At 49.4% G+C, this 12,227-nt stretch overlaps 1 protein-coding gene across 2 annotated transcripts in view; it reads left to right on the forward strand.

Annotated features, from left to right (window-relative positions):
* WSCD1 (WSC domain containing 1) overlaps nt 1–12,227 on the forward strand; it is a 24,912-nt gene that overhangs the window by 560 nt on the left and 12,125 nt on the right. For both annotated transcript variants that reach the window (XM_014965191.1, XM_014965112.1), the window contains exons 2-5: nt 75–149; nt 8,075–8,762; nt 10,750–10,864; nt 11,487–11,671. In XM_014965191.1, coding sequence (XP_014820677.1) covers nt 8,342–8,762; nt 10,750–10,864; nt 11,487–11,671 — 721 coding nt within the window. In that variant the 5' untranslated portion in view covers nt 75–149; nt 8,075–8,341. The remainder of the gene's footprint in view (nt 1–74; nt 150–8,074; nt 8,763–10,749; nt 10,865–11,486; nt 11,672–12,227) is intronic.

Genomic DNA, 12,227 nt, shown 5'->3' on the forward strand with positions numbered 1-12,227 from the left:
GGGGGGGGCAGAGGAGGATTAGGGGGAAGGGCAGGGGGGGCAGGATTTACCAGCTTCTCGGCCGTGCGTTACAGCTCTGCGCGGCGCCGCACCGGATTGTCTAGGACTCTGCCTGGCGACCACAGCAGCCCCTCCACCACCAACCAAAGGTGAGCTTTTTTCCTCCTTTTCTCACACAGTTGCATTATCGGCTTCTGCAAAGCTGTTTGTCAGCTGGCCCTGGCACAAGTAATAGCCAGAGAACTTTTTGCAGAGGCTGAGGTATTAACATTCATTGCGGTCTGAATGGCTGTTTGATTTATTAAATTTATCCATGGCATCTGAGCACGCGAGGCTTAGCTGCATTATTTATAAAGATTGCAGTTTGCTCTTGAGACACCCTTCTCTGAGCATCCACAAAACATTATACTTGAAAAGTAGGGACGGATAATGCGAGTGTGTTGGTGTGACACAGCCTGGCGAGGCAGCCTGGAATGCTCTGCTTCTCCAAACAGCTTCTGAAGCATCCTTGTGCTAAATAAATGGACTCTAACATTTTTTAGTAGGTGGGTGTTGCAGGAATTTGGATGTTGAGGGGTTTATGAAAGGCACTTTTTGAATACCTGCAATTTAGTTACAGATCTGCATGTTATTTTAATTCCGGTAGAGATCTTTTCCTGTGTGTGAGGAAATCATCTCTAGCTACTGGGGATGAGGCAAAAATCAATATATGCTACATTTTTTACAACAGTCTCTTCCAAAACTTCAGCCCATAGCCACAGAACCATATTGGGGATTTTTGAAATTGCAGATAAAGTATCATTTGCTGGGTGCTTGAGTTCTTAATATCAAAGGGATATACATTATGCATGAATGGTTTATTATTGATCAAAATACTTTCTAGGTTCAAGAATAATGTTTGCTGACAGGTCTCAGTTTATCAGTGAGCAGTGACAGCAGATTATACGTTATCTTTGGAGCGCACATCCCTCCATGCACAGAACCTATACACACATACATACCTGTGTGTGCCTGTACATGGAAATGTAGGTGTGTATGCGGCTGCATCGTTCCACACGGGCATGGAATCGGTCCTGCTGATTATTGCTTTACCAGTGAGCTGGGTAAGAAGTACTGGATTCATGGAAGAAGTGCCCTATTGCCGTGGTCGGTGTCTGCTCCAGGCTGGCACTGGAACCCTGCCCGGACCCGCTGCCTCCTGCAGGCTCCTCTGCATCCCTCACCACGGGCTGCCGCGGTCCCCACCAAAACTAGTGCCTGGATTTACACCCACCCGTGCTAGAGAATTAGTCTCCAAGTGGAATCTCTAGTGAAGGAGCTGCCGTGACCAGATCTGCAGGGGTTAGTGCAGGCTCTCCAGGCTGCAGCTCTGTTCCGTGACATTGCCTCTCCCCCCTAAAGCTGAATTATCTGCCAGCTGTAAAACACCCCCATATTCTATACAGTGGATAGCACATATATTTTTAACTTTTGCATTTTCAACTTGATTTGACTTGTTTATGGACTCTAGAGCTTTTCTCCATCTTTCTACTATCTCTGCATAAATATTTTTTCTGCTCTATCACAGTTCATCATTATTTAACAGTTTTAACCTGATATCACCATCAAAGATAACTTTGCAATCTGAACACATCTTGGAGCAAGCTCAATTCCAAGATACTGTGGGAAGGGAGGAGAGGCGAGGGAGGAAATGGTAAACTTGCCAGAAAGCCCTCCCCAGCTGCAGCACTCACCTCAACAGCATGTGGACAGATTTTGGTGTTTCTGCCTGTTTCTTGGTTGTTGACAGACCTCACACTGTGCTTGAAGTGACACTTGGAGCAGGACTGTGTTGGGAAAGAGTCGCTCACGAGCTGGGTGTGTGGGCAGTGTCAGCGCAGATCCATCTCCTGGAAAGTAAAACTTTGTGAGCTGAAAGAAGCGTTTATTGGTTCTGAAAGCCCAGGAGCGAGGGCAGCTCTCTGGGGAGGGCAGCTGGGTGACAGCAGGGCTCCAGGGGTCAGGACATGCTGAAGGTCCCTTCTTAGGCACCCTCATTAACTCACAGAAAAAATCCCCCCAAGATAATAATCTTCATCTTGATGGGAAAGGGGTAGAAGAGTGAAATTATTCTCTAACTCAAAAAATTGGAGGTGGCTTGGGAAGGGACAGGGAAGAAATGCTTTTATTGTATTTAGATATAAGCCCTCAGCAAGTTCTGCAGCAGCAGAACCGAGAAACGTGGTGGTTTTGCACAGAGGGAGATGCGGGATGTGCCTGAGCGAAGGAGGGCACTAACTCACCCCCTCCCCGGGCACAGGGAGCAGCACCTCCACATTCCCGCCTGCAGGAAGGGCAGGGATGAGAAAACCGGAGAGCAAAGCTGCAGCGTGAGCGGCTGTGGAGCCGCGTGGCGTGTCACTGTGCCAGGCTGGAGCCACACCAGGGCTGTCCCATGTCCTGCCCGTGGGGATGGGGCTGCCCTAACAGCCCGGTGGGCTCTCGGAGCAGCGCGGGGGGAACCCCTGCGGGGCCAGAGCTGGAGGGTGCTCCGACCTCTCCCTCAGAGGCAAACGCCCGGGAAAGGGCAGGTTTTGGGGGTTCCAGCTGGGTCTTGTCTGAGCACCACCCTGATACTGCCAGGAAGGTCAACCATCAGCTTGTATTCCATAGACCTTATCTCATAGAAAAGTATGTGTTTAAGTTGGTGAAGGAAATTAATATTCTAGTAACTCTTCTTCAAAAATTTCCTTTCTTTTTGGTGAAAGAATATCCTAGGAAAGGTGACAGAATTGCAAAATCGCCTCTTTTTCTTTCCTTTGCATAAATTCCTAAATTACATTGTTTAGTTGGTGCAAGGAGTCCACATGACACTTTCTTAAGGAGCTAGAAAAAGTATAAATGGACCTGAGCCAAAATCCATCAGCATCAACCTATGTCTTGATTTGAGTGGATTTTGGCTTAAGACAGCAGAGTACCAGATTTCTTCTAAGCTTTACTTGTAGCACGTGCTGCTTTCCACACAAACGTGTTTCATTTTTCTCTCTTATCCCATGATTTGGAAACTGGGAAAATGTGGAATTTCTCTGCCAATTCCACTCGAGGTACAAGGGGAGAGCTCAGACATCTACCCTTTGTCATCTTTTTAACCTCTTTCTCAAAACCCAAGAGACAGCTCTGGCCACCTATGAAAGTTGGGCTGCCAGAAGCACTCGCCGTGGGCCACCTTGGGACTGGCAGATGCTCAGGGTTCCTCAGGGTGCTTTTACCCATCAGAATAAAGGCAACTGCAGATATTTGGCAGGATCCCAACACTACGTTTACAGCTTCTCAAGAGTTTTCCCTCCTGCCCGCATTCACGCAGCACAATGTTGGCCTTGACTTTCCAAACAGCCTCAAGGAAATGGCAGTGGATCCCCAAACGAAGGGCTGCGAGCCAGGGCCCTCCAGCTGGGTCCTGACTGACTGCAGTTGTCCTCAAGAAAGCTGATGAAAGAAAGGAGAAATGTGGAGGAGGGATGGATTTTTCTAAAAATAGTGTTCATGAGTCCAATTCCCTTCAGTTTACAGTGGAAAACATAGTCTTGCTTCCATGCCAAGAACTCTGAATTTGCAAAATCCTGCTGGTCTTTAGACAAGATCCACTATCAATGAACTGCAGCCGCCAATGTCGTATTGACCCCGGTTCCTGCATCGAGCAGCCTATTCAGGGGCAGCCCTCAACTGAGCAACTCCTCCCCTGCAAGTCCAGGGCTACTCTCTAGTGTCTTCACCCTTTACCAGCTTTCATAGCACCACTGACAGTATTCAGTCTCCCCTTAAAAATTCTGTAACTGCTCCTTGAGCTTGGAAGTCACAGGGAGGTCACAGGGAAGCAAAGCAACTTCTCTGTGGGCACTGGTAGGACCATGCCCTGCCCGAGCGTGGTGGGTTCATGCAGAACCCCTGGGAGAGCATCCCTGAGAGCCGGCACCACACACTGAACCCTGAGGGCACCTGAATTAACGAATAACCCACCCGTGACATGCTCGGGAGGATTCCCCAGCACTGGGACCGGCTCTGAAATGTGGCCACCAACCAGCGAAGCCACTGGTGGCCAAGGCATGGCAGATCTAGAGGGACCTGTCTTTAAGCCTTTTAAGGCTTTCCCAGAGACAGCGACAGGAATCGCAGCATTGCCCGGTTTAGGAAACGGATCAAAACAGATTCATGTTTTGAGATTCTGGGATTTCGGGGAAGATATATGTTTCAGCTCTGCATTCAGTCCTGTAGGTGTATATAGAGGTCTTACAGAAAAAATACCTCAAACTATTTTTTCTAATGACATTTCCAGACAAAAATTTTCAGGCACAAACAAGTGAAAACGCTGCTCAAACACCTGAACGGTTACCTGACTTCTGAACAGTTAAAGAATCACCCATCACTGTTAAAGTGAATCAATTCATATTTTATGAAATAAGATCACTCAATGCTTTTCTGAACCCCATCAAATTCTTGCCCTCGCTAACCAGGTAATTATCCATTTTATAAACCCACAGCCACCAGAGGCACCACCTTCTCATGGCGCAGGGGACCCTTTCTGTGCTGAAGGCCCAGCACCCAGCAGATCCTACCCCTCACCACTCCAGAGTGGATCCTGGCCAGTGCATTTTCCCTGTTTTTGTGTCACAGCATTAACCCTTTCATTGTTCTCTTCACCTAGAGGTCTTCTCCACTGTGTAACAGTTTTCATTGCCCATCTCAAAGTCCTTTCAATTATAATTTTATGATTTTACTGACTAATTCAACTCTCAGTTAATGTGGTCCTTTGGCTGCGAGAACCGAAATAGGAACAGAAGACTGTATTCTTCTTCCATTTCACTCCATTCATTTTAAGTGAAACATGTATGAAAAAGACAAATGATACATTTTCTATTACCAGATACTAGTTCATATCCTCCTTTCTCTTTCCTTTTTAAAATCATCATCAAAAGTGATGCACTTCAATTCTTTTAGGCATACTTTGATGATATTGCAATATGCAGTTTATGGAAAAATCAAATGACTCTTTTTTATGTCAGCAGCACTCCGCTATTTCCCCACTAAAAAGCAACATTTAATTTTTGAGTTGCACATTTGCAGCAGTTGCTGTGGGCGGAGAGTCTGCTTATTTATTTGGTTGGTTTTTACTACAATGTACTGTCATGGCAACTGTACTGAGGGCGAATGCATCTGGAGGTAATTTATACACGTCGTATTGACTGCAGTGAAATTGGCTGGTGCCGTTTAAACTTTTCCAAGCACCGGGAAAAGGCAAAGTTAGCCTTCTGAGACCCAGAATCAGCTTCTCCTTAGTAAATAAATAAACAAACAAACCAACCAACCGGGCAGACCCACAGGAGCTATGCCGCACATTTCTTGGAGTTTGGATGCAGAGCGTGCCGGATGCTCGGACTCAGGAGGGATGCCTCGGGCAGCCCCTGGTCCAGCCGGTGCCCAGACAGGTGTTTGCTGTTCATCCCACTGATGGGGGACAGCCATCACACCCCCAGGGATTGTTCGGGCCAGTGGTGGCCAGACCCATCTCCCTGGCATCCCACAACCTGCCCGGCCAAGCTGCAGGTCCCCTCGCCATGGGGACAGTTCAACCTCCACCTGCTCTACCTCACACCCCTGAAACACAGAGAAACCCCACTGAAACCCATGGAAAGACTCAGCACACAGTAGCATAAACGGGATAAACGGGGCCACTGATGCCGTTCAAGCATAACGTGCCCGACCTCCGCTCCACAGCTTCCTGCTCCCTCTCCAGCTGAGCGGCCGCCCTTGGCATTGCTAATTAGCGGTGCCCAAAGGCTGCCCTGGCGCTGCCTCCCAGCACAAAGGGCCAGGGAACCCTGGCCCAGAGCACTCCTTGCTGTTGTAACTGGGTGACTCTGTGTGAGTCGGAAGAGAGCTCGGAAACCCTGAATTACAGCTGGGCAAAAATGATTGCAATCTGATAAATGTATCCAACCTCATCTTCTGCTGGGGGCAAAAAACCCCTTAAACCTTCTGAATCCCTGTGTGATTGCAGCCGCCATCACCTCGCTGATGAGGCTTCGCAGCAGCATTTCAGTAAAGGGGGCCACCCCTTTGCCTTACAGACAGCACCTCCACCCCTGCCCCCAGCGCCTCGGGGCGCTGAGTCCGTAAGGAGCACGGCACGTTCCCCTTGGACCCTCAGAGGGCTGATACAGGGCATAGACACATCCTGCTCTTGGGTTAGACACGTGCTTTGGGAACGGCTCAAGCTTCCCGTAGCTCCACGTCAGGAACAACTACAGAATCATACCACACCTGTGCTGATAGACAGTATTTCTTCAGATAAATTAGAGCAGTAACAATCCACAGCGTCTAATTATGGGTAATTTCCTGTTCATCTGTCTAGATACTTCTGACCCTTTTACTGTAATTCTTGAGCACTCACAACGTTGATCAGAGATTTTCAATAATTTAACTTTAAGGGTCAGCTCTTCAGCTGGTGTAAATCAATGCATTTTCTTTGGCTTTGGAGCTGATCTGAAGGGAGCTGTGGTGACTGGCGCTGGAGAAAGTGATCTTAATTGACTACAGCACATTAGTGCCTCCTCGCCCTTTGCAGCCCCAGCTCTCAGGAGCTGCTGATGGACCCACAGGTACTGGTGGGAAGAGCATTAACTGCTTCTCAGACTGAGCCCTTAGAGAAAGTGTAGAGATAAATACAGCGAGTGTTTTTGGACATTACTCCACCCGATACAATTGAGACCAGCACATACAAACTTTAAAATAAAAAAAAAAAATTTAAAAAGCATCTAAATCGGGCCCTCAAGACCACCTAATGTAAGATTAGAAGATGGGGATTCCTATCTCATGCCACCCCTGCTCAGCAGCTGAGGCTGAAAGGTCCCACAAAAGAATTCAGGCTCAACTGACAGAAGATTCAGCTGAGCTTTAATATATTTTTGGCCTAGAAGTTTTTGAGCGTTTCTTTTTGGTTGCTGTTTAAGATAGAAAGAAGTTGCACAACTAAATAAGAAATGGAATGGGTAGAGACTGGAAACGTAGCATCGATTTAAGAAAGATGCATGAATGGATATCCACAAAACTTTAACGCAGATACTGTTTCTTTGCCATGAGTGTGGATATCAAGAGTGTACCCCAAATGCAAGTTAAACAAAACCCATAATATTTTCTTTTCTGGAAAACACTATCTTTTTCAGCACTTGCCTGGCTCCAGAGAGAAGTGACAGACTGGGAAAACAGGAACTTATGGGGAGATGCCAGCTGTTATTGGCTCCAGGAGGTTAAAGGCTCCCCAGAGCACAAAGGAGCTTTTCTCACCCAGACAGTCCCATCGTGGAATATATCAGCAGGGCAGAAGCCCATAAAGCTCAGAAGCAAGTCAAGAGATAGCTGCGGAAACTTGAAATGAATTTTTTTGAAACATTCACTAGTTTTCGTCCATATTGCACAATAGAAATCTACTAAAAAAATAGCAGGATCTCTGGTTTCTTTTAAAGCAACCCGCACAGCAACTCCCACAGCTCCGTCAGTACAGAGCCCCAGACATCCGTCAGCAAAAAGCCTACCTTTATTATGCAGAAAGAGATTAATAATTATCTATCTATTGTGAGTTGATGCAACTTCTTTTTCCCCACACCGCTGTTTCTTCCTGGTCTGCATCTGTAGCTTCACTACTGCTAGGCTGAAGGGAAGGGATTTGGTAACACCTTCCTAAGAAGCTGCTGATGCTGGGGCTGCCTGTTCCAGGCAGTGACAAAGAACGGAAATGTCGGCTACTGACAAAAGAAAACAAAAAACTTTTTTCCCCAAGAGAAATAACCTCATCATAAAGGTATTTCGCATTCATTCCAAGTTAAAGAAAGAAGAAAAGAAGTAAGGCTGAAGATCTGAAACTAGCATCTGCTTAATCAGTCCTTCTCATTGGATGATAGTTTTCATAGTGCACAATTATAAACAATAGATGGAGAAAGGTTCAATTGGAAAAAAAAAAGGGCTGGGTGGGGGAAAGTCACCCTGATGACAGGTATTTTCTATTTGGATGTGAACCAACTGTTCCCCCTTGATATTCCAGGTTCCAGCATCAGCTGTTGGTGCCTGGGCAGAGCAGGAGGATGGCATCGCCCCAGGGACATGGGGAGCCCCTGGGCCAGCTGGACTCCTGAGGCAGTGGCCGTGCTGCCCCAGGCTGCTCCCTCTGCCGCAGCCGTCTGAGAAGGCGGCTTTTCGTGGGGACGAGGCACCGAAGGGATGGGCTGAACTTACGGCAGGACCCTGCACCCGGCCAGGCGGAGATTCGGGGCCCATTGGGAGGTGTGAAGGGCCTGGTTCCAGTAAGGGCATGGCCAAAGCTTTCTTCAGGCTGCAGAAGTTTCTCCGTCGGACGCAGTTTCTGCTCTTCTTCCTCACAGCAGCTTACCTGATGGCCGGCAGCCTCCTGCTGCTCCAGCGGACACGCTTGGTGATCCAGCAAGGTTCACGTGGGACCTCTGCAAATCAGGCCCTGCCAATGCTGGATGGGATGGCGGGGGTCGGGATGGCAGAGCCCCGGACGCTGCAAAACCCCAGTCCCAGGCTGCTGGTGGCCATGGAGGCGATGCAGGAGCCGGCCCTGGACCAGCGGCATGGCCCGCGGTGGCTTGTGTCCCGCAACTCAGAGCTCCGGCAGCTGCGGAGGAGGTGGTTTCACAGGTTCATCAGCGACCAGGAGCCCATGCAAACAGCGGGATTTAAAGCGATAAAGCCCACAGCTGAGCACAAAGGTAAGGGTCATACCCCCGGTTTCGGGCACACACACACCCTGCGCCTCCTCCTGGGGACATCCTGGGAAAAGAGGGGCGAGCACCACGAAGTGTCCCTGCAGAAACACCTCCTCCTGGCTCATTGCTGCTCCCAAACCAGTTCTTGAGCATAAGCACAGGCCAAAGTGTAATCCTGGTGTCCCTGGTCATGCTGAGCTGCAGCTTCCTCCAAAAGTGCGGTTTTATTGATTGAATGGAAGCCCAGACAGTGAAATATTCTTCCATAATTTGAATTATTTTCTTTTCAAGCAGGCAGAGATAAACACTGTTTAACTGATTTTCTTTCTCAGAACAGGGAACCCTTTCAAATCGGGGTTTATTCAATTAACTATCCAAAACCACACAAAACCTTAGGTCCAGAAGTGCCTCCTTGCTGCCAGCACGTACTAACTTCTGCTACTGCAGACACATTGGTGCTCCTGCCCTGGACACCCCTGCAAATACACTGTTCTCAGGGGGACAAGCTGTGGGCCATACAGCCCTTCCTCCCTTCCCGAGGCCAAACCAGGATCACAAGGGACGGAGAGCCCCTGGGTGGGAGACAGGCTCCCAGTGTTTGCCCATGCTGCTGGCCATTTGCCCCAGGCCCAGGGGAACTCCCTCTGCTGCAGGGCATCGGTGCCAGGCACAGGACTGGACCTGTCCCAGTCCAAATGGGAAGCTGGCCCCCACATTCCTACTAAACCTATGATGCCTCCTTCAGAGGAGGGTGTGAGAGAGACACGGGTGCAGGGCTGGGAGGGCACACGGCCCCCGTGCCACCTCCTCGCCGGGGCTGCTGCTGCCTCGCACCAAAGTGCCCAAGCCAAAAGCCTCGGTAAAGTGTAGAACATTGCCACTGCAGGTGTGTGACCTCCCCCTCGTTAACAGCATGCTAGGGGTGGGTATTCACAGCTTGTGAATTTTCTAATTGCGCATCTGCAAATTAGTGAGGTGCAGGTCTTTGAATCTTCTGTTGTGTTTGCAATATTTAAATGTTGATTTATTTTTCCTAGATTCATGATCTGTTAGACTGGCCTGAACTTTCTTTTTCTTGTGGATTATTTTATTGTTAATGCTTTTTAGTTCCATTTTTCATCATATATTCTCTTCCTATCCACAACTCACGTTATTTAATTTCCCTGTGTTATCATCTCAATACTGTTACTTCTGAAATCAAATTTCCTTTTTTCCTTCATATTTTAACGATAAAATGTACTTATATACACACAATTGTTGTATAACAGTGGGACTCTACATCATCCTTCCAATCATATATTAAAACATGGGCTGGATTTTTATAGTATTTTGTTCATGAACACAAAAAAAAGAGGCTTAACATAGGATGCAGTCTAAGAGAAATATTTATCTTTCATATGCTAAGTAAAGCAAGATGTATTTTAAAAGATTCATTTGCACTGGAGAAAGAGAGATAGTTCAATGCGATAGCGAGACGGTGCTGCCTAGTTAAGACGGAAGTTATCTTTCCATTATAGCTTTAATATAACTCTATGTACCCAAAGAAAATTGATTTTCTTAATATTTCTCTTGCAACGTCTTATTCTCAACCAGAGATATTCAAGAAAATTTGGGAGAAATTCAACAAGATTTCTCAAGGTCTATAGCATTTTGAAGACTACCTTTTCCATAGAAATTGGCCGTGCTTTGTCCCCAACGGGCAGGAGCCAAGCCGCCCGCGGGAACTGGGGCCCCAGGGTGGTGGCAGAGCCTGGGTCTGCAAAGGCAGATGCTTAAATAACCCAGGGAAGGGGAAACTTATGTTTCACTTCACTGCATTTCCACTCAAATCCTACCCCTTCAGCAGCACCTACCCGGGCAGGCACGGGCAGAGGGGTCCCCCAGGGCTGTGACTCCCTTGGGCACAGCCCCGCGTCCAGCGCTGGGTGGGTTCTCCCTCTCCCGTCTCCGTCCCTCCGCGCCGCCTGACTCTGCTCTCACATGCACACAGGCACCTACGTGGGATGCTTCAGCGATGATTCCAGGGAGAGGACACTGAAGGGAGCTGTGTTTTATGACTTAAGAAAGATGACAGTATCTCACTGCCAGGAAGCTTGCGCTGAGAGGTGAGTAGCATTTTTCCACTACAAGTTTTCTCTTTTCTGGCAATAAGTGGATCTGAACTTGAAATGGGAAAATCATATGTTAAATATATAGGATCTGTGAAAAACTGTGATTTTCTCATACCTTCAGGCGTGGTGCAGCTCTGCTACCTTGCTTAAAGTAGTCTATTTCACTGTTCCCTGTCTGCTTTATTATAGCACGGCTACTTACAAGGCATTTTCTGTTGTCCTGGTCAAAAATTACAGTTTTGTTAGATACTCTTTGTTAGATACTTGCCTCCTAGCCCAAATCTTTGATCTAAAATATTAAAAAACCAAAAAAGCTATGGACAAATGCATGGGAACGGCACGAGCACATTGGCCAGCTGGAGCCGTGGCTGTCACTCGGGTGCCTACACTGGGGGCAAAGCCCACCTCGCCCTCCCGAGGACCCCTGGGCACAGGCAGGCCGTGCCGCGTGGGCTCTGACCATCACCGCTCCCTGCCATCACCTGTGGTTCGAGGTGGCCACCCGCCGCGAGGAGGCCATGCTGGTCCCCAGGGCCGGGCAGCAGAAGCGAACACGGGGACGGGCTCGGGAGGAGGCGAGGTGCCGGTCCTGACAGCGCGGTGCTGTTCCCCGCAGGGCTTACAGCTACGCGGGCCTGGCCTACGGGGCAGAGTGCTACTGCGGGAACACGCTGCCGGCCACCGCCGCCAAGGCCGAGGAGTGCAACAGCGAGTGCAAGGGGGAGAAGGGCTCCGTCTGCGGCGGGGTGAGCCGCCTCTCCGTCTACAGCGTGGAGGAGCCACGGGCGGCCGCCCGGAGACGTAAGTGGAGGGCAACCGGGCAGCAGTGGCCGCTCGCCCCGTGGGGAGATGCCACGGCCAGGCTGGGCACAGGGACTGCCCCCGCCACTCGTCCCGCTCCATTTGTCACCGAGCCTGGAATGGCAAAGGACAAAGGTGCCCACGGGGCACGGTGTCCATTTGCTGCTGGCCCCGTCCCCGGTTCCCTCCCCGACAGCAGCGCTGGTCACCCCCGGGAGCCGGAGCTGTGTCCTGGGGCCACACGCAGAACGTCCGTGTCACCGGGGAGGAAACAAAAGGCAGGGCAGAGTGGCTGCAATGGGAAAAAACTGCTCCCTTTCACATCCATTGCAGAGGGACAGACCCACACGCGTTCAACAGACAGCCCCCATAACAGCAGGGCAGACAAGCACTTGTATCAGCACCACCCTCGCTCAGGGATGACACCAAACAAGCAGGAGAACAAGCGGAGGCCAGAGCGAGGGGCACACACCGGTCCCTCTCCTAAACCAGAGAAATGAGACTAGAGTTCTGCCCTCCCGAGGTCTCCTGTTCTAGGGTGGGGGGGGGGGGGGGG

Source organism: Calidris pugnax, unplaced genomic scaffold (assembly GCF_001431845.1).
Source record: "Calidris pugnax isolate Ruff unplaced genomic scaffold, ASM143184v1 scaffold45, whole genome shotgun sequence".
Taxonomy (NCBI): domain Eukaryota; kingdom Metazoa; phylum Chordata; class Aves; order Charadriiformes; family Scolopacidae; genus Calidris; species Calidris pugnax.